Source organism: Bos indicus, chromosome 10, assembly GCF_029378745.1.
Source record: "Bos indicus isolate NIAB-ARS_2022 breed Sahiwal x Tharparkar chromosome 10, NIAB-ARS_B.indTharparkar_mat_pri_1.0, whole genome shotgun sequence".
Lineage (NCBI taxonomy): Eukaryota > Metazoa > Chordata > Mammalia > Artiodactyla > Bovidae > Bos > Bos indicus.
The window spans coordinates 15,060,002-15,081,333 of record NC_091769.1 but is presented as its reverse complement, the minus strand read 5'-3'; the positions used below and the strand labels follow the sequence as shown (position 1 = coordinate 15,081,333).

At 53.7% G+C, this 21,332-nt stretch overlaps 1 protein-coding gene and 1 long non-coding RNA gene across 8 annotated transcripts; one reads left to right on the top strand and one right to left on the bottom strand.

The window, feature by feature from the left end:
* Window positions 1-742: 742 nt before the first annotated feature.
* LOC139185198 (uncharacterized) lies at window positions 743-2,816 on the bottom strand. The gene is made up of 2 exons (XR_011568734.1): window positions 2,683-2,816; window positions 743-1,620 (listed from the first exon to the last, which is right to left on the bottom strand). It is a non-coding gene; the product is annotated as an uncharacterized lncRNA (long non-coding RNA).
* CLN6 (CLN6 transmembrane ER protein) lies at window positions 2,538-19,910 on the top strand. 7 transcript variants are annotated; one of them, XR_011568732.1, is made up of 10 exons: window positions 2,538-2,802; window positions 10,151-10,265; window positions 12,649-12,747; window positions 14,032-14,220; window positions 14,498-14,553; window positions 14,654-14,767; window positions 14,942-15,030; window positions 15,939-16,061; window positions 16,484-16,555; window positions 17,833-17,959. XR_011568732.1 is itself a non-coding variant. In XM_070796971.1 (9 exons), the coding sequence occupies exons 1-9, from the start codon at window positions 2,636-2,638 to the stop codon at window positions 18,101-18,103; spliced, it is 1,206 nt and encodes a 401-aa protein (XP_070653072.1). In that variant the 5' UTR covers window positions 2,540-2,635; the 3' UTR covers window positions 18,104-18,306. The 7 variants fall into 7 exon arrangements, 6 of the variants coding, with proteins under 6 accessions (XP_070653072.1, XP_070653070.1, XP_070653074.1 ...); XM_070796971.1 differs by lacking the exon at window positions 14,942-15,030 and having other exon boundaries at window positions 2,540-2,802; window positions 17,833-18,306; XM_070796969.1 differs by lacking the exon at window positions 16,484-16,555 and having other exon boundaries at window positions 2,544-2,802; window positions 17,833-19,910.
* Window positions 19,911-21,332: the final 1,422 nt, after the last annotated feature.

The following is a 21,332-nucleotide window of genomic DNA, read 5'->3' as shown; positions in this document are numbered from 1 at the left end:
GATCAGCTGGACCCTAAAGAAGGCTGAGCGCTGAAAAATTGATGCTTTTGAATTGTGATGCTGCAGAAGACTGTTGAGACTCCCTTGGACAGCAAGAAGACCAAACCAGTCAGTCCTAAAGGAAATCAACCCTAAATATTTATTGTAAGGACTGGTGCTGAAGCTGAAGCTCCAGTACTTTGGCCACCTGAAGAGCTGACTCATTGGAAAAGACCCTGATGCTGGGAATGATTGAAGGCAAAAGGAGAAGGGGGCAGCAGAGGATAAGATGGCTAGATAGCATTACCAACTCACTGGACATGAATTTGAGCAAACTTATGGATTGCTGCAGTCCATGGGGTTGCAAAGAGTTGGACACGACTTACCAACTGAACAGAACATCCTGGCTTCACCGTTATCTCTTTGAAACAATGCCTCAGAGCTATCTGAGAGGTTGTGTACTGGTCTACAGCTCTCAGGAATGTCCCAAATAAAACATAATTCTCAACTTTTAGGTTGTGCTTTTTTTCAGCAACCACAAGTCCTCAGTAAATTGGCTGTGCTCCACCTCAGCAAATGGAGTTCAGTTCCCTAAGCTGTCCTCCAGAAGCCTTGTCTGACACCACCCCCTCCAAGTCTCCAACCTCACAGTATTCAGTATCTTCCCCACCTCCACCCCCCCACTTACCAGTCCCCCTATTACTGAAAGGTATGTGTGTGGGGTCTGGCTTCTCACCAGTCAGAAGCCAATAAACAGGCCAGGTTGGTGAAAAGGAAAGTTTCTTTATTTCAGATGCCGGCAACTGGGGCGGGGAGGGGAGAGGACATTCATCCAAAGGCCGACTCCCCCCAGCCCCCACCATAAGCAGGAGGTGAGAGCTTTTATAGACAGAGTGAGGAGGGACCCTGCACTTTTGCCGACAAAGGTCCATCTAGTCAAAGTTATGACTTTTCCAGTGGTCATGTATGGATGTGAGAGTTGGACCATAATGAAAGCTAAGCACTGAAGAATTGATGCTTTTGAACTGTGGTGTTGGAGAAGACTCTTGAGAGTCCCTTGGACTGCAAGGAGATCCAACCAGTCCATTCTAAAAGGAGATCAGTCCTGAATATTCATTGGAAGCACTGATGCTGAAGCTGAAGCTCCATTACTTTAGCCACCTGATGCAAAGAACTGACTCATTGAAAAAGACCCTGATGCTGGGAAAGACCGAAGGTAGGAGAAGGGGACGACAGAGGATGAGACGGACATGAGTTTGAGCAAGCTCCAGGAGTTGGTGATGGACAGGGAAGCCTGGCCTGCTGCAGTTCATGGGGTCACAAAGAGTCATACATGACTGAGTGACTGAACTGACTGACTGAGGAGCAGGGGCGTACATGCAGAAACAGCAAAGTCATCTATCACAGTCATCTTCAAATTGGTCATCAGTGGTCTGACCAGTGTCATCTTGATTGTTTTAGGTACAATTAATCTTCAGTTCCAGGGTCCATTTGTTACCATTTCTTTGTGGTCAATTCTCGGAATTGTGGGAGCTCATGTCCTGGGTTCAGTCTGGTCATCATGTAGTTAACTTCTCTACCTGGTGTTTTAGTATCTATAAGACAGCTCACAGACTATGGCTCCAAATATTATCTATAGCCCTGTAGAAGAAATGAAAGGTCCTTGATGAGTATGCTTAATGAGTACATTATCTGGTCTCTTTTGACTGTTTTCCTTTGTTGCAGCATTTCTCACTTCTGTGATTAATTTTAGACTACAGTTTTCCACAGGTCAAAGGCAGGCAGAAGATGTGTGGGGGGCGGGGAAGGACCATAAGAGTCCTGCTCCCTTTCATCCCCACTTAAGCCTTCCTGCGGTACTGGTCATCCAGTCTTGAAGATGAGGAACTGCTCAGGAGTTAGTACATGTTTGAATGGAAGAGAAGGGAAGTAACTTTTATGAAGCCACAGAGTCCAAGAGAGTGACAAAGCCAGATTGGGAATCTGCATCCACCCCAACTTGAAAAGAATTCGCTCTTTCATGCGTCCTACCCTTATCCCACTGATTTTTAATTCCCAGCGTCAAAGGCCACAGAGCTAACATTTTAAGGAGTGCTAGCTACTCCAGTGTTCTTGCCTGGAGAATCCCAGGGACGGGGGAGCCTGGTGGGCTGCCGTCTATGGGGTCGCACAGAGTCGGACACGACTGAAGCGACTTAGCAGCAGCAGCAGCAGCAGCAGCAGCTTCCATCAGAGGAAGGTGGCTAGCATAGCCGGAAGGGACATGAGCCCCTCCCCCAAAGCCTTCAGGTCCGCAAGGACTAGGGAAATCCAGTCTCGACTCCTTCCCAAGGGAGTATTTAGGTCGAACTGGCCTTTCCCCACGTCCCTAGCCCACCCTTGACTAATATACAGGTTTCGGGTAGCCTAGGCAGATTCCTGCCCCCGGCCACACTCGGGATCCCAGCAGATCCCTGCCCGAGTAGGCCCCACGCCGTGCGCCCCTCCCTCCGCCCCTACTCCCCGCCGGGCCCCGGCCGTGGGCCCCTCCTTCCCCGCCCGGAGCTCGCCCCGCCTCCCTCGCTGCTCGGCGCGTCTCCTGGTCCCGGCCCCCACCGGCTCCACCCTCGGGGCCGGCGCTCTCCCTCTTGCACGCCCCAGCCCGCCCGCGCGCTGGATGTTCGCTTTCGCAGCCTTCGGCCAGCGGAACCTGTTTGCAGTTACCGGCAGCGGGGCGAAGGGCCTGGCCGGAAGGTTAGCCATGGAGGCGGCGGCACGGAGGCGGCACCCGGGAGCGGCGGGCGGCCCCGGCGCGCAGCCGGGCGCCTCCTTCCTGCAGGCCAGGTGGGCGCGCGCCAGCGGGCGGAGCGGAACCGCGGCCCCGCCACGTGATCGGGCGGGCGGGCGGGCGGGGAGTCCGGGCCGCGGACCCCGAGTGGGTCTTCCCCGCGCTACGCCTGCAGCTGTTCCCTCGCCCACTCGCCTAGCCACGCCTCCGCGGCTTCCTAGGGGAGCCCCGGGACCCAGGGAGTCTCAGCCACGGCGATCAGCGGCCCCCATGGCCCGGCTGGCTCCGGGACGATGGCTCATCTGGGATCCAAGAAACTCGGAATGGGGGCGGTGGCGGCGAGCCCAGAGGACGCTGCTACTCACTAGGGCCCCCAAAGCGCCTGCAAGTCCCGGGCACCAACCCAAGTTCTCGGAGTCCTTCTAACCAGGACTAGAATTTGGATTCTGGTGTTAACGGGAGGCTCACTCCTTGCTCCGAGGAACCCAGAATGTTGGGAATGCTAATGGAAGAGAGAGCGAAGTGTGGAAACTCCCCTCCAGAGAAAGAACGAGGAAGGGCTTTACCGACACGGTTGCTGTTCCCTTCTCTCAGCAAGGGGAAGTTACTGGTTTATGTATTGATAGTTGAGGCCAGGCACTTGGGGCGGAGGAAAAGGTACAGAAGCCACCTTTTAATCTTCCACTTCACTATGTTCATCCCGTTTTACAGGCCCCAGACATTTATTGCATAGAGCAGGCATTCATTAAGCATCTCTGGTGTGCCCCAGCGCTGTGCGAGGGGTGGGTAAAGTGAAGCCCGGAGGGCCACACAGTCCAGTAGGACCTAGGAGGAACAGACGCCTGGAATTGAGAGATCGACTTGGAGGGCTTCCTGGAGGAAGTGGCGCTTAAGCTGCATGTCAGAGTACGCAGTAGGTGACAGGGGAATGATGGCTATTTCAGCTCCGGGAACGCTTGGGAAAGGCAAGCAGTGCAGTTGTGCTGGCACTTGCTGTGTGTACAGTGGCAAGAGGAATGTAGACTGTAAAGGGCCTTTAATGGCAGCAGAACTGGGACCAGAGTGAGAGCATAGGGTGCAAAATTCAAGGAGAAGCCCACTCTTGGGACACTAGTGCTCAAAAATCCTCTATGGCCCACCTGTGCCTCCTTAAGTGTTGAGTCCTACGTGTGTCACTGACGCTGGTTCCTTCCTAAATGGCAGGTTAAGGGTGCAGCTTTTGTTCTGTAGGGCACAGGGGAGCCATGGAAGACTTTCGAGCCACGAGTGTGCTCGGAGTCAGTGTTAGGAAGTTTGTGGTATGACTTGGGATAAGGGAGGAAATCTGAGACTCGGCTGGGAGTAGCTCTTCCTCCTGCTGCTGAAGCACATCTGTGTTCTGGATCCCCTACAAGCTGGGAGTCTTCGCCTTGAACTGTGGCAGTCCAGTTAGAACCGTCTGTGAACATCGGATATGGTTGACACTTTACTTGTGCAGCGTTTCCACATGCAGTGTCTCCCTCAGGCTTTTCATATTTTGTTATGTGGAAACCGAGACCTAGAGAGGTTACGTCATTTGCTGGCAAGAACCAGGGCTTAAACCTAGGGCTTCTGGTTTCTGTTCTTATTGCTCCACTGGCAGCTCAGGGGTGATGTCCCTCTCTACTCCTGCATGGGCTCCCCACCAACCAGGATGCTCCTGGGGATTGCATACGGGGCTGGCTCTCTTCCAGGCTGTCTCTGCCCACCTCCCCACTTATTGCCCCCCTGTTCTCAGTCTCACTGCTGCACAACAGTAGGCAGAATCACCCTGTCCAACTCCTAGGATGCTTGGATTTCCTCTGCTCCATCCGTGCTTTGCTTACACACCTCTAGTGACAAAGTGCTCACTCCCTATTCCAGTTTTCATGTGCTCTGGTAACAATTTCTTGTATTATAAGCAAAGTAGTACGTGCCCATGATTAAATAAAATTGCACAGACAGGCTTAGAGTAAAAAGCAGTGGTTCTTTTTCCACCTCTCCCTAGTACCAGAGACAACCATCTTAGCTTCTTTTAGCTGTTTCTATCAGAATTAAATTCATATTTCTAAATAATAGTAACAAATACTACATACATACCACTTTCTGTGGACTAGGCCCTACTCTTAAGTTTTTGCATTGAAAAAGGTTTTTGCATAATTTAATTCGACAACTTTTTTTTTCCCAACCACAACTCTTGAAGTAGGATATACTATTATCCCCCATTTTACAGATGAGAACACTGAGGCCCAGGAGGTAACTTGCTCATGATTTGGTTAGTGATAGAGCTGGGATATGAACCCAGGCAGGCTCCAGAGTCCACATACAAAAGCTACGCTCAACTGCTATTTCTTGGTTTATCAATTTTTAGCCTCTGAAGCTAATGTTGACCTACTAATTATCCTGTTATGATTTGGTTTACTCATACCTCTTCCATCTTCACAAGATAGTTCTTTTTATGACCATTTTTAGTTTTGCTCTTTGTTACCTCTGTAGCCTTAGGAAATATGTAATACCATTATTTCTGTTTTGGTCAACTATAAAGCAGTATCTTTTTAAATAAAGTTTATTTATTCATTGAAGCATAGTTAATTTAAAATAAGGGCAGTATCTCTTGATTCCTTCTTGAAAGGATGCTGTTAGTCTCCTGCCCTCCTGCTTTAGCCCTTTTAGCTTTCTTTACTCTTTCCCTAGCTCCTGTCGTCTATAGTTTTACTTCCAAGTTGTCAAGGTTGATAGAATTTACCTGCTGTTTTTTAACCATAATTTCCTTCCATGTTTTGTTTGTGAATTGATTCTAAACTTTGAAAATCAGTATACAATGTTTTTATTTGTTAAGCCATGTAAATATTGTTCCCTACAGAGTCCAGTAAGTTTAAAAGTTACATTTGCTTTCTTATACTGCTTTTGTTTTTCCTGGAGTTTCAAATTGCCTTGCCTTTTTGCCTCTTTTTTTTTTTTTTTTTTGCTTTTGTTTTCTCATTTTTTGTTTAAAATTCTCACCATGTCAGGTATTTCACCATTGTGCATATAGAACCCAAATCCGTCCCTCTATAGTCCCCATTCATAGGTCCCTGCTTGACTCCATGGTAGCTGGGACACCTTCCTTTTCTGCCAGGCAGTCCTGCAGATACTAGTGACTGCTTTGAATATTTCATTTGTATGTTATGCGCTGTATGGTATGTGCTTTCCAACTGTCGTGGTATCCGTTTTCCCAGATGGTAGGCTTGTAAAGCTGTGGAGGAGAGAAAAGGCCCTCCGTGTCTTGGGTTACCTGCCCCCGTGCTTCCATCATTCTCAGCAGGAGTTTCTGATGACTGGGGCCTAGAGCTGGCAGTCTGGGGGCTCCGTGTCTGAGGAGTCAGGTACTTGGGTTAGCATGAGGATGCTCATCCCCAGGACAGGGCTAGGGGAGAGGATGCCTTCCCTCTCCGTGATCTGCCTCCTGTGCTCAGAGTCCCAGCAGAACAAAACCGGTGCTCACCAGTCTTGATTCCCAAGTTGGGTGTGAGCCTTGCACCTGCCCTTTTTCTTTCTGCTCAGCCAGGCTGGACTCCTGGCAGGGATCCCTGTTGACTGAGGTGCCTCCTGAGGTGATGGAGGAAACAGTCATTGAGTCCTGAGTACGTGCTTGGTATCCACAGCTTCCAGAGACTCACACTAAGTGCTTCCCAGGCTTGCAAAACACCTTTTATTTTCTCTACCGAACATCCTGCTCTGAAGGTTTCCAGAACAGACACTGAGGACCTTTTTTTTAATGTTTATCTATTTATTTATTTGGCTGCACCAGGTCTTCATTGAGGCACACTGATCTTCATCATGGCCTGTGGGCTCTTTAGTTGTGGCATATGGGATCTCGTTCTCTGACCAGGGATCGAACCTGGGCCCCTGGCATTGGGAGCGCAGAGGCTTAGCCACTGGACCACCAGGGAAGTCCCAACAGTGAAGACTATTTCCTTCTTCCTCTTCTAAGCTCTTCAGGCCTGGAGGTTGTCCCTGCCTGCTTTTCGAGGCCTTGCCTTGATGGTCATGATAGGGAAGGGCATAGTGGGACTTCTGTACCAGGCACTCATTTCGTACTCATCCAGACTGTCGTCACGGTTAGTCGTCTCTGAGTTTCTGCCCAGTCTGAAGGCCCAGCAGCCCCTCCTTCTCTTCCTTCCACTAGAAAGCCAGGCATCGCAGCTCCCTGCAGCGCCTGTCTCACTCCCACCTCCAGGCCTCTGATGCTGCGCTCTTTCTGCTTTTCTGCCAACAGGAATCCACCCATCCATGTTTCCAGGCTCCATTCCTTCCTGCAGGCTTTGCATGCTGCTCCAGGCCACACCGGTCCTTCTGTATCTTGATCTCCTGATATATTCTATAGCTGATAGTAATCAGCAGCAGAATAGCAAGCAACTTAGAGCACAGGTCTCGAATCCATATAGACCCTGGTTTGAATTCTGTGCACGTCAGGACTCCTGGGTTGCGGAGTGACAGAAAGCCAATGTGAACTGCAACACCCTTAGCAAAAGGGAATGTCTTGGCTCTTGTGGCCAAACTGTTGCCTTGGGGATGCCCGGAACTGGGAATGTGAACCTTCTCGGGCCTTTTTCTCCTCTTTTCGCCTGCTCTTCTCTGCAGGGCCGCTTCATTCTTATCTGACTGTCCCTTGAGGCTGGTACCTTGGCCACAGGCAGCCCCGGGCCCTCGGGCTCTCATCTTTAGCACCACAGCACAGGAAGGAGGGTTCTGTTTTCAACTGTAGTTAGAAAAGTCCCACTGGGCCGACCTGGGTTTTTGGCCTTCCCTCTGTCTCAGGGAACATCATCTTTCACCAGAAGGAGAGGGGAATGGGAAATAGTCTGACAGAAAGAATAGTTGATGCAGCTTCTTATTAGGGCAGGTATCGGACACGACTGAGCGACTGAACTGAACTGAACCAAACCTTGGTTAAGCCTCAGTTTCCTCGTTTGTAAAATGGGAGGGTAACAGTCTCCTGGTATTGCTGTGGGGCTTCGGTGAGATGGTGCTGGGGACACTCCTGGCATGGCACACAGTAAGTGGGCACTGAGCAGAGGGGGTGGAAAGGAAGACTTGGCTGACCTGGAAAACCCACTCCACCCATCCATTCCACCACCAGAGGATAATGAGATCCCCAACAGCTTGCCTTCCTGGCTCTGAGTTGCTCTAGCAACCCAGTGCGGACCATTCTTGGAATTGGCTGAAAAGGATCCCAGAAAATTACCGAAGCAATGGCAGAGCTGACAGAGGGAAACCTTCATGGCGCCTCTAAGCTAATGTTTGATTAGCCTCTGAAATGGACGGGCAGGTGCCTGCTAAGTCACTTCAGTCATGTCTGACTCTCTGCAACCTCATGGACTGTATAGTCCACCAGGCTCCTCTGTCCATGGGATTCTCCAGAATACTGGAGTGGGCTGCCATTTCCTTCTCCAGGGGATCTTCCTGACCCAGGGATTGAACCAGGTCTCCTGAGTGTCCTGCATTTGCAGGGGTTCCTTTACCACTAGTGCTGCCTGGGAAGCCCTTGGTGGTACTATAATTAACTGGTAACTGGGATTGTTTTATATCAGCCAGTAGTCACTGAGCATAAATCAGGTACTGAGCTGAAAACTCTGGAGAATACAGGCACTTGTCACACAGCTTCTGGTCTGGGCACTAACGGGGCAATATAACTCACACCTGAGTCATCTTAGGAGGAGGGGACTGCTTGTCAGTGGAGGTATGCGAGTAGTGGCAGGGATGCTGTAAAGAGGATTTGTACTCTGATGGGGAGATTGGTGAGTTGCAGGAATCTTAAAATCACCTTTCTTCTTGAGGGTCTCAGTAAGAGCAAAACTCATCTCTGTGATGTCATGGCCTGGGTGGGTGTTAGAGGTGAAGTACTCTCTGTAGTGGGTTTTGGGGAAAGCTTCATCAGGGAGGCCTTCTTGGAGAAGGTGGCATGTTTCCTGCCCTTGAACTTCAGCTCACCTGTGAAGAGCAGGTGGCTGACTGCTTTGCAGAAGGGATGGGCATCCAAAGATGGTGCTCTGCTTCTTGCCACATCCCCCACATCACCTTATTCCTGCTGGCTTCCTCCTTATTCCTGCTGGGTTCCTCCTTAGGTTTTACTGTGCATTGGTGACAGGAAGGACACCAGCAGCCCCATTCCTACTTCCTCGTGGTTCAGAAACCAAGGGAAAGGGAGGCCCCCTGTTCATCTCAGTCTACCAGCTGTAGATCTCATCTCACTAAGGGGCTCCCATTGGTCCATCTCAGGTCACACGCCCATCCTGTGAACAAATCATTGTGAATACAATGTTTAGTCACTAAGTGGCAACTCTTTTATTACCCCATGGCCTGTGGTCTACCAGTCTCCTCTGTGGGATTTCCCAGGCAAGAACACTGGAGTGGGTTGCCATGTCCTTCTGCAGGGGATCTTCCTCACCCAGGGATCAAATTCACATCTCGTCTTCTGTATTGGCAGGCAGATTCTTTACCACTGAGCCACCAGGGAGACCTGTGACTCTAAGACTAGAGGTTAACAACAGAAGCTCTGAAATGTAATCATTTGAGGCAGCCCACTCCCGTATTCTTGCCTGGAGAATCCCCACGGACAGAGCAGCCTGACGGGCTACAGTCCATGGGGTCACACAGAGTCAGACACAACTGAGTGACTAAGCACAGCACAACAGCACTTAACATCTTGGGCTCAGTTTTTCCACTTGTAAAATGAGGTTAATAGTGTAACCTCAGAGGGTTTCTGTGAGCATTAAGAGAGTTAAATGAGATGGTACATGTAAACAGCCGGAGGAGTGCCTGGAATGTAGAAAGTGTTCAGTAAAGCCTGCTGCTAAGTCATTTCAGTCGTGTCTGACCCTGTGCGACCCCATAGATGGCAGCCCACCAGGCCTCGCTGTCCCTGGGATTCTCCAGGCAAGAACACTGGAGTGGGTTGCCATTTCCTCCTCCAGTGCATGAAAGTGAAAAGTGAAAGGGAAGTCGCTCAGTTGTGTCCGATTCTTAGTGACCCCATGGACTGCAGCCTACCAGGCTCCTCCGTCCATGGGATTTTCCAGGCAAGAGTACGAGCCATCATCATCCATCACCGTGTTTCATGCCTTTCAGCCACATTTGCAACCTCTGCCCCATCCGATCTCCCCGTCAGTCTATAGGTGAGAGAGCCCAACGTGATTGTATCTGTTGAGTATTTTCCTTCTTGAATCCTAGAGAAGCAACTGTCAGGGCAGACGGAGTCCATCTCTGGATCCCTTCCCCCAGGCCCCAGAACTTCGAGCAAAACCTTTTCCTAGAACTTAATCATGTGTGTTTCCTCCTGCCCGCAAATTCCTGTGGCTTGTCCTGGTGGGGAGTCTTCCCATGGAGTAGAGAAGGGCTGACTGCTTTCGTTTACTTCTTTCCCAGGCACAGCTCCGTCAAGGCTGACGAGGCTGCTGGCACGGCCCCCTTCCACCTTGACCTCTGGTTCTACTTCACGCTGCAGAACTGGGTTCTGGACTTTGGCCGCCCCATAGCCATGGTGAGCGTGAAGCTGTGGATGGAACCCCCGACCGGCAGTGTGGAGACAGTGTGATCTGAATGATCAGAGTGACCTCAGACAAGTCCTTGCCCCGACTGGTACACTGTGAGAATGCGGTCCCTTAGTTCTATGGCTGTAACCAGTGTGCCCGCTGCCAGGGAGTGGGGGATCTGAACAGTCATACTGTGCCCCCCACCACTTGCCCCAATATCTCACATTCAGGTTTAACCAAAGCACCAATTCAGACAGTGGAGTATGGGAAAGGATCCCACCAGCCTTCCCCACGGCCTTGGGATAGAATTGTGTTCTCTGGAGGTGAAGTGTATGGGCTGACTGTGCATGTCATATATGACTTGAGCTGCCTGGGCAGTGAACAGGAATCATGGGTACTATAGAGCATCCTGGAATGTTTAAGGAGAAAACAGATGCCTGGGTGGCATGCATATGAACTGCCTGCCAGTCAGTAACGGCCCTAATGATCTTATATACATGGGATCCAAGACTTCAAGGGGATGAAGGAAAGCTTCTGGCAGTGGTTTCAGGGAGGAGGTATGGTGGATGTTGAGTCTCCTTTCTGCAGGCTTTTGGTAAGGTTTACATGTTGTTTTTTAAATGTAGGTGAAAGAAAAGGGACTGACCCAGGAGTCAGGGCTCCCAGTCAGGGTTGTAGGTGATTTGGGGCAAGTCAGTGTCGTTGGGCTTTGGTTCTCTCATCTGTAAGAAGACTGGTTGGACCAGGTGACCTGAGCCCCCTTGCAGCACGAAGGTTCCACTTTCCAGGGGACAAAGGGGCTGCCCATCAAACTGGTGTTCCAGGGAGAGGGGAGATGAGGCCAGGGTGGCTCGTGGCTCTCCTCACTCACTAGGACTCAGCCTCATCTAGCCTAATAGGGCTCCCCGGTGGGGCAAATCACCTCCCGCCATCCTGCTCAGAGTCGCTGTGGCTACTGTAACCCTAAGTGGGCTTAGTAGGAGCATACATCTGAAAAGGTCCAGTGTATACATGAGCTTTGCAGATGTATACATGATAGTCTCAAATTTTTAATAACTACAAAATAAAACCTTTTACAAGTTATAAAAGTAGTATGTCATGGTTATATAACAAGTGAGTTCATACCCAGTAATATAAACAAGTATGAGACTCTCCCTTTGCGGTCCCACTTCTGACTGTTTGGGGCAGAGCCTTTTACTCCTTTCTCTGCTCATGCAACACATGTGTGCATCTTTCTTTTTTTCCCCTTTAACCAAAATGAGATTTTACTTTATACCTTAGCCTGCAATTTGCTTGTTTTACTTTAGACTGTTTTATGGATGTCTCTCCATGTCAGCACATATGAGGTGTCATTTCTGTTCGTGGTTGCTTAACCTTCTGTGATACAGATGTGCTGTAGTGTATTCAAGTAGTCCTGTTTGGTTGAATAGTTGGCCTATTTCTGATTCTTTGCTATCACCGAGTGTTTCAGCCAGCTGTATATCTTGCTGTAGATAAAGCTATAGAGATGCCCACACAGCAAGAAAGAGATTGAGATTCCTGTCTCCTGGGAGATTTATTTCTGCAGGTTGGTTTTATCCAGCACAACATTTTTTAATTAAAAGAGATAAGCATTTCAATTTTTGATTGAAATTTATGACCGTTACAGGTGTTCTCCATCAGTAGATTCTAGAAGTACAGTTTGGCAGGGCAGGGATTGGAAGTGTTGTGATCTTGTATAGGTGTTGTCACACTAACCCTGACAAGGCTGGGACTCACTGGGGTAGACCAGTAGGAAGAACAAGGGAATTCCAGACAGAGGAATGGCCTTGGCCTGTCTCAGAGAAGGTAGGAAAGGAAGAACTGAAGCTGCTTTTAGAACTCACTTATTTTCTCCTTTGTTTCAGAAGGTATAGTTCCGACCTGATTTGGAAGTGGTCCATCTGCTCTGGACAGAGCGTTTTTCACACCTGGGTGGGTGGTCAGGATTTCTTGTCATCATTCTAATGAGCCAGATCACTAAGGTCCATGTAGACCATCTGGGCCACATTTCGTGTTACAGATGGAGAGACTGAGGCAGGAAGAAGGGAAGAACTTGCCCTGGGGTTACCCAGAAAGTTTTTGGCATGCTTGAGTCCCAAAGGATCTTCCAAATCCCAGGCTGGTGGGTACCCGGGACCTTTATTTGGTATCCACAGGAGAGTGACACAGGATCAGACTCTGGGTTCGCACCTGCTTTGTGACTGGAGACACGTCTACCTTCTCTGGGACTCAGTTTGTCTGGAAACACCTTCACCCCAGTGCTGCCAGGAGGACTCCAGGAGATCACAGAAAGAGCGCAGCATGTCCAGAGGCAGTTCTGAGGCCATGTGGGTCAGGCCTTGTAAACTGCATTCTCCACTTGCTCCCCAGCTGGTGTTCCCTCTCGAGTGGTTTCCGCTCAACAAGCCCAGCGTGGGGGACTACTTCCACATGGCCTACAACATCATCACGCCCTTCCTCCTGCTCCAGGTACTATCCCAGGCTCCCTCCTCTCCCTCCCTGCCCTTGTTCCTTTCTCTGCCCTGCCGCCCAGCCCTGGGAGTGGCCTGAATCAGGCTGTCCCCTGCCTGACTCCGGGGCCGAAGGCTATGACAGAGGGCCCCAGGGGAGGCAGGGCTGCCTCTGCCTGGGAGGGATGGAGCAGGCTTCCCCAGGGAGGGGCGTGTGATTTGGGCCTCCACCTGGTGTGCCTGGGGGTGAACTGGGAGAGACCTTCAGGCGGGAGTATCTGAAGACAAGGCTGGGCTTGAGGAGCCATGTTTGGGGAGGCTGAGGTGGAAGGAGTGGCTGGGTTGCTCAGGGAGAGGTCAGGGACCAGTTGGGCAGGCAGGTGGGGGCTGGAGGCAGGAAGGGCAGCAATGGAGGGTGAACTCTCTCCTCTGGACCGAGAGCCCTGACTTTGAGACACCACTGGGAACACAGAGATGTCTCCTAGAGAGCTCTCTGCTCTGCTGGCTTTGCATTTTGCCAAGTAAAGTCTCTTAAAACTACTGCCATTTCCTATCCCCGTCCTTTTGTTTTTAGAGAGACATTTCCGAACTTCCCTGGTGGCTCAGACGGTAAAATGTCTGCCTACAATGCGGGAGACCTGGGTTTAATCCCTGGGTTGGGAAGATCTCCTGGAGAAGGAAATGGCAACCCACTCCAGTATTCTTGCTTGGAAAATCCCATGGATGGAAGAGCCTGGTAGGCTACAGTCAATGGGGTTGTAAAGAGTCAGACACGGCTGAGTGACTTCGTTTTCTTTCTTTCAAAGTAGGGAAGGTGTAATCTCTGACTTTGAAGGGGTCTTTAATTAAATAACTTAGTTTCAGAAACACCTGCCCCACATGTTTGTTTGCGTGGCTCAGTTGCTCAGAAATGGGAGCAGCCCAGCCTCAACAGTCCAGCCCAGTTACCCGGAAGCAGAACTAGGGGTGGTGGGAGGTCAGGGCCTGGCTTGCCTCTGTGGAAGGCCTGGCTGTCATCTCCAGCACTGTATATGGGTGTGTTTGACCTTGGGCAATGAGCTGGCCCTGGGGAGTGTGTTTCCTCTTGGGCCGAAGGGGATGCTCTTCCTCAGCACCTACTGGGTTCACAGGGATCATGTGAGATGATGGAGGCTGGACTGACTCCCCTAAAGGGAACCCAGTGTGAGACGGGCTTTCTGGCTGGTGGCATCCATCCCACTCTGGGTGTGAGGGGGGCAAGCAGAGGGTGTCTCCTGTGGTGATGGCGTCGGGGTCATGCTGTGGGGCCTTCCTCTGACCTCAGCTCATCGAGCGGTGCCCCCGCACCTTGCCACGCTCCCTGATCTACGTTAGCATCATCACCTTCATCATGGGGGCCAGCATCCACCTGGTGGGTGACTCAGTGAACCACCGCCTGATCTTCAGTGGCTACCAGAACCATCTGTCGGTCCGTGAGAACCCCATCATCAAGAATCTCAAACCAGAGACGCTGGTGAGCCCCCACCGCCACTGTACGGTCTGTCCTAGAGGCCAAAGACATTGCCGACCTGTCACAGGTGCCCCAGATAAAGCAGGTCGCCTCCCTACCCACCCCCCAACCCAAGCTAGGATGCCCTCACCCAGATCCCCTCCTCCCCATAGGGAGGGACTGGGGGCAGTTGAGGGAGGCATGGGCAGTCGGGGAGGGTAGCCTGGGGGCTGCGTGGGCCCGACACGCTTCCTGAAGCCCCACCCTCTCTGCCCCACGCCTGGCCTCTGCTGCCCCCCAGATCGACTCCTTTGAGCTGCTCTACTACTACGATGAGTACCTGGGCCACTCCATGTGGTGAGTGATGGGGCTCTGGCCGTGGCGACGCTGAACAAGGGGCCACGGGGTCTCGACGTGTCCAGCCCAGCCGCTGGAATGGGGTGCTCTTCCCCAGCAGGGGGCGCTGTGGCTCCCGCCTCGCCGCCTTCCGTGCCCACCGGCCTGCAGTGTCCGTGGCGGCCACTAGAGGGCAGCGAGCGCCTGTCCTCCCTGGGCCGAGGCTGCAGCGCTGGTAAACAACTCCCCCCACCCTGGGAATGAGGATGGGGACCCAGAGGCAGGGAGGGAGCCTAGGAGGACCGGCTGAACCAGGCTGGGGGCGAGGTGGGAGTAGGGGTGCTCTTAGTGCCGCCTCCTCCTCGGAACTCCCCTGGGAGCTCCTTCCTCCCACCCCTTCACCCCACAGTGGAGGAAACCTCAAGTGTGGGCTCAGCCACAGGAGGTGCGGCCCGAGTTGGGGGCAGTCGTCTGTTCCAGACCCCACTTTATCCCAGGGTGAGCTGGGGCCGGTGGGAGGGGCTTTGCCCATGGGCTGACAGCTAGTGCCAGAGCCAACCCTGGACGTGGGTGGCCCCACTCGTGTCACACGGGCCCTACATTGTATTTCCGGGTTCTCTTTTGGGGTCTAGAAAGTCAGGGTGTCCTTGCACAGACAGGCCTCTTGCCAGTTCTCCCTGGCCTGTGCCAGGAGACCCTTACCATGGAAGGCTGGGGAAGGGAGGAGGAAAGATGAACAGGGGCCTGGAGAAATGAAAGAGCAGGACTCCGAGGGTGTGGGGGCCGCGTGAGGGGAAGGTGGGGAAGGAGATGAGGGGGTGGGAACAGAAAGGGGGTGTTGTGCGAGCTGGCACAGGCGTGTGGGGAGCAGCGTGTGTGTGTGGAGAGGAGAGAGGGTCGTACTTGGGTGAGCTGTGCGTGGAAGGGGGTGAGGCTGGAGGCTGAGTGTGAGTGAAGGAGCTTCACAGAGCTCCTGGGAGGCCCCCAGCAGGTACTGTTCCACCCCCCACCCCTTTTTTTCCCCCAGACTGGGACCTCGGGCCTCTCCCTCCTCAGCCCTGCTAGGTGTACCCTTTCCCAGGGCAGTGAGGGGCTGGGGGCTGCTGGTCTTGGGGTGAGTGCGTGGGGCAGAGAGAGTGAGAGAGACATGCGCACACATGGGGAGTGAGTGAGGTGGCTGGGACAGTGTGGGAGGAGGCCTCCCCCACCCCCGCCCATGGCTCGGATCTGCATGTGCTCAGGGAGCAGGCCTCATCTTCCTTCCTAGACCCCCTGCCCAGGAGAGGCTGGGAGTGCCCTCACCCAAACAGGTGAGACCGCACAGGTGGCGCAGGCAGCCAGTCCTAGGACGGTGGGGCGGGCGGGCCGGGCGGCCGAGCAGCTGAGCACCGGCTTCCCTGTTGCAGGTACATCCCCTTCTTCCTCATCCTCTTCATGTACTTCAGCGGCTGCTTTACTCCCACCAAAGCTGAGAGCTCAATGCCAGGGGCAGCCCTGCTCCTGGTGGTGCCCAGTGGCCTGTACTACTGGTGAGTGGACGGCAGACCTGGGGTGGCAGGGAGGGGGCCCCTTAGTGATCCAGTCAGTGAAAATGTGCTTCTGACCACAGAGCTGCTGTGTGAGCCCTGTGAGGCTCCCTGTTGGGGTCCCTGCTCCTTCCTCTTCAGTGAGGACTGGGACAGTGCCTTTAAGGTGGGCCTGAGCATGGCTTCTCTACACTCAGAGTGTAACCTCAGGGCCTGTAGAATCCATGTCGAGGCATAATTTCTGTGTGTGCTTAGTCACTCAGTCGTTCCAACTCTTTGTGAGCCATGGACTGCAGCCCACCAGGCTCCTCTTTCCATAGGATTCTCCCAGGCAGGAATACTGGGGTGGGTTGCCATTTCCTTCTCCAGGGGATTTTCCCAACCCAGGGATCGAACCAGCATCTCCTGTGTCTTCTGCGTTGCAGGCGGATTCTTTACCTGCTGAGCCATCGGGGAAGCCCTGGGGAGGACTGTAGAGCAGAAGCCTGTAGAGCCTGGTAGGGTGGGAGGGGCGGGGGTGCTGAATTTCCCCCTCTGTGAAATGAGGATGATACCAGGCTGTCTCCCTTTTGGGACATGGTGAGAACCCAGAGAGAAGCATCATGGAGATGACAAGGATACTTACAGGGGAATTCCATGGCCTCAGGGCTTCCCACCTGGTTTCCTCTTCCCATTCCAGAGGACCAGGCCTCAGCCAGGCTCTTCCCTCTCCTCTGTCACTTCTGCTCTGGAGACAGGCTCCCCGGGGATTGTGGGTGTCTGAGAAAGGGTGGGTGTCCTAGCCCTTCTCTGGGGGGGAAGCCTCCCCCACCTCCAGGGGCTGCCCCTGGCGAGCAGTGGGGGTCCATGAGGGTGAAACCATATGCCCACCCAGGACAGGATTAGAAGGAATGGGTGACGACCACAGCTGGAGGGAAAAGGGTGAGAAGTGAGAAGCTCGGCCCGTTCTTACCCATGGTGTGTCAGTTCAGTGACAGCTACAGGGGGCCATTCATTGAACAATGTGCCTTTCCAAGTACACAGTTCTCATCAGTAACCTCGAGAGCTAGGGCCATTTATGCCCCCTTTATGAGTAAGAAAAAGGCTCCAAGATGTCATGTAAATTCCCCAAGGTGACCCAGCCACTCAGTTGCAGAGCTATGCAGTTGCTTGAGTGGGATGGGTCAGCACAGAGGCAGGGGAGTGGATGAGATAACCTCTGAGAAGCCCTCCAGCAAGCGTTACTGCCTTCCTGGCCATGTGCTAGGTACTGCCATGAGAGCTGGAGGGAACGCTGGGGAATGAGACTGTGTCCCAGCCTTCAAGGAGACAGTCATGACAACCCCATAAACTGAAACTGCGTCCGCAAACTCAGATGCCTTTAGGAACTAAGCTGGTGATAGAAATTCATCAAGTGGGCATCAAGTGAGGCAGTAGGGAGTGGTGGGGGCTGTGGCAAGCTGCGGGACCATGCTGTCTCTGAGCAGCTGCTTTCTCCTCGTCAGTTATAGTCATGTGGGAATACAAACCTAAAGTTAGCAGGGAAATCAGAACTCCATGTGGGCAGGTAATCTGTTATTTAAATATTGGCAACAAACTCGACCTTTTGAAAAATAGTAATTCTAGAAGCCAAATCTGAATGCTGTGTACTGGCCGTGGCTCACAATGGAGCCCCTCACTCGACGCGCTGTTCTGACCGGCTGGGAGGGCAGCCTGGTGCTTGGGTAGAGGGCATGCTGGGCAGGAGGGGCTGTCGTGGCGCCCCCAACCCCTCACTGCCCGCCTGCCTCCTCAGGTACCTGGTCACCGAGGGCCAGATCTTCATCCTCTTCATCTTCACCTCCTTCGCCATGCTGGCCCTCGTCCTGCACCAGAAGCGGAAGCGCCTCTTCCTCGACAGCAACGGCCTCTTCCTCTTCTACTCCTTCGCCCTCACCCTCCTGCTCGTGGCGCTCTGGGTCGCCTGGCTGTGGAATGACCCCGTCCTCAGGAAGAAGTACCCGGGCGTCATCTATGTCCCTGAGCCCTGGGCCTTCTACACCCTCCACGTCAGCAGCCAACACTGAGTCTTGGGCACAGGCCCCTGGTGCTCTGTGGGTGGGAGATGGATGGTTGAGAGTGAGTGTCGGGAGTGTGTGTGTGTGTGCACCCACAGGAGATGGACGGCCGAAGGTGAGTGTGCGGAGCGTGTGCATGTGCGTGCACCCACTGGAGATGGACGGCCGAAGGTGTCTGAGTGTGCGGAGCGTGTGCGTGTGTGTGCACCCACTGGAGATGGACGGCCGAAGGTGAGTGTGTGGAGCGTGTGCGTGTGTGCACCCACTAGGGATGGATGGCCGAAGGTGAGTGTGCAGAGCGTGTGCGTGCGTGCACCCACTAGGGATGGACGGCCGAAGGTGAGTGTGCAGAGCGTGTGCGTGCGTGCACCCACTGGGGATGGACGGCCGAAGGTGAGTGTGCGGAGCGTGTGCGTGTGTGCACCCACTAGGGATGGACGGCCGAAGGTGAGTGTGCGGAGCGTGTGCGTGCGTGCACCCACTGGGGATGGACGGCCGAAGGTGTCTGAATGTGCGGAGCGTGTGCATGTGTGTGCACCCACTGGAGATGGACGGCCGAAGGTGTCTGAGTGTGTGGAGCGTGTGCGTGCGTGCACCCACTGGGGATGGACGGCCGAAGGTGTCTGAGTGTGCGGAGTGTGTGTGTGTGCACCCACATGTGTGTAGCCCACAGCTAAGAGCGTGGGTGAGAGTATGCCTGGTGCCTGTGGATAGGGGTGTGTGGGTGGGGGTGTGTGTGTGTGTGTGCGTGTGCGCACGCCCAGAGAGCATCACTGTGAGACTGAATTGTTTTGGTTAAGTTTCCATTCAGTTTAGCTCTTTTTCATGATGGGATATAGTCTGAGGCAGTGTGTCCGGACCAGGAGCTGGGCCCGGCCTCCCATGCACGCTGGAGTCGGGCCTTCTCACTCACTGCTCAGGGCTGTCTCTTCCTCCTGGGTGTCTCCTGGTAGTCGTAGGGGAGAGGCCTGGGTGGGGCAGAGGTCAGGAGGGAGCGTAGCCTGTCACCTACCACCTGGCTCACTCCTCAGACCACCTGACCCTGAGGCCAGGTCGCAGGGGTTCCGTGAACTTGCTTTGTGCTCGTTTGCAGTGCACCCCCTTCCCTGGGCCACGTTTGCAGCAGACGGGCTGACGAGTCCCAGGTTGGCTGAGGGCTGGTTGCCGTCTCCTCTCGGGCAGCCTTGGGAGGGGTGAATGGTTCCTCCTTGTCCCTGCCTTCTTCAACCCTGGGAGGGGTACTTGCACCCCAGATCCTCACCCCACCGCAGGCTGCTGGGGTGGGGAGCCAGAGCCGGCCCTCCCCCAACTGCCGGCCTGATCTTAGGGTCTGGCAGTGGTCCTTCCCAGCTACCTTCTCTCCCGGGAACTCGGTCTCTGTCCCGCCTTTGGGATCGTGGCACCCACTTCGTTCACCTGACCAAGGTTTCCGAGCAGCCGCTGAAGGCAGAGTTCTCAGGTACTTGCACTCACTAGAGGCAGACGTCGTGGGGCTGTCAGCGTGTCTCAGCCTGAATCCACGCCTGCCGTGAGTGGCCCTGCTCCCAGGAAAGGGGCCCTTATTCTGGCAAGATGCCCCCCACCCCAGCACCGGGGCCAGGCACGCAGCCTCGCTTCCCAGCATTGCTGGCCTGCACTCGTGCGAGGGGCTCAGGGGGGCCTGCCTCGCCTTCCCTGCCCTCCCCTCCTCTCCTGTGCTCTCAGGGACTCTGCCTCAAATCCTCCTTTCATGTAGGGGTTCCCCCAGCCCCGGTGAGTCCCTGTCTGCTGGCAGCATCAGGGGTGAGCAGTGTGAATAAAGGCAGTGTGGAGCCAAGCCCCACTGGCTGCTGCTGCTTCCTTGGGGTGTGAATTTGGGAGGCAGGAGGAGGAGGGTCCTTGGAGCAGGGAAGGGAGTGGCCGGTCTGGGGCCTGGCAGGAGCCCTGGGCTGACCCCAAGGGCCTCCTCGGCCCTGTCTGGCTGAAAGCAGGTGCTGCCATTGCCCCCTGGCCGTCTGTGCCACTCCGGATCCTGAGTTTGGGGGTCACCAGCAAGAAGGGCTTCCTCTAGGTCCCAGCTCTCTTTGGAGGAGGCTGGGGGTCGCCAGGTTGGGGCCAGCAGAGAGCGTCTGCAGATGGAGCCCCCAAGCTGTGTTGCTAGCGCCTTCTAGAAACTGAAGCAGAGAGGGTGTCCTTTGGGGGAAGGTGGGGGGCAGGTTTGTGGGGGGCTGGCACTTAGCCTTGGGCAAGTCACATGACCCCTGGAGGCCTCAGCCCTTGATCTTTGAGGGTCTCTGCCTCACCACCCGGACACCAGAGGCTTTATGGTCTCCCGTTCCTAGAACCCACAAGACATCTGGACTGGACAGGAGATGCACAATCGTAGGCTGTATTGTGATGAGAAAAACAGCTTTTAAGGAAAGCAGCTTTGTTCTTCAGAGTTGCTGCTGAGGCATTTTACAGTGTGGTAACCCTCCTCACACCCAGAGTGTAGACGTGAAGACTGGAGTTTAGGATACCTGCTGCAAGTTCCTGCTTTGCTTTTCCCAGCCACCTTTTACACCCATGAGAAGTTAGTGACATCTGCCCCCACCGCCTTGGGAGTAACAGATGCCTGCTGTCCTGCTCAATAGCTCCTGCTCAGGACCTGGGATGAGGATGGCCCTTCTGGCTCGTTGGGCCCACTGGCTTCTGGGATCTGAAATAATGAATTTTGTGATTTCACATTCTTGGTGGGGATGTATTGAAACTTGTTTAGTTGCTAAGTCGTGTCCTACTCTGCGGGCCCATGGACTGTAGCCTGTCAGGCTCTTCTGTCCATGGGATTTTCCGGGCAAGAATACTGGAGTGGGTAGCCATTTCCTTCTCCAAGGGACCCTCCAGGTGATCTTCCTTACCCAGGGATTGAACCCGCATCTCTTGCATCTCCTGCATTGGCAGGCATTGGCAGGGAAGCCCAACTGCCTTCAATCAAAAGGACCCCACGGGTTTCACTTCCCCAGAGTGGGAGCTGGATGCTGAGCGTGCTGCCAGCCACCCCCGTGTGGGTGGCTTGTGTCTGCCCCCCATCACTCAGCAGGTCACACTCTACACAATCTTAATTTAGTAAGCCAGCTCCAGCCTTGGCTTCTCAAAGCACAAGGGCCCCCACCTCCCCAGTCACCTCAATTCTTCCCTACATTGATTCTGTGTTTCCTCCAAAGCCTGTCCCAGGCCATTCTCCATACAAGGACTTAATGGATATCACCTCAGTGGGCCC

What these genes read in the sequence shown, in the direction of transcription:
- CLN6 (XM_070796969.1), top strand. Translation starts at nt 2,636, where the DNA reads ATGTTCGCTTTCGCAGCCTTCGGCCAGCGGAACCTGTTTGCAGTTACC. An exon ending in CGCCCTTCCTCCTGCTCCAG is followed by an intron (nt 12,748 to 14,031) that starts GTACTATCCCAG and finishes CTCTGACCTCAG; the next exon opens with CTCATCGAGCGGTGCCCCCG. An exon ending in GGGCCGAGGCTGCAGCGCTG is followed by an intron (nt 14,768 to 14,941) that starts GTAAACAACTCC and finishes TTCACCCCACAG; the next exon opens with TGGAGGAAACCTCAAGTGTG.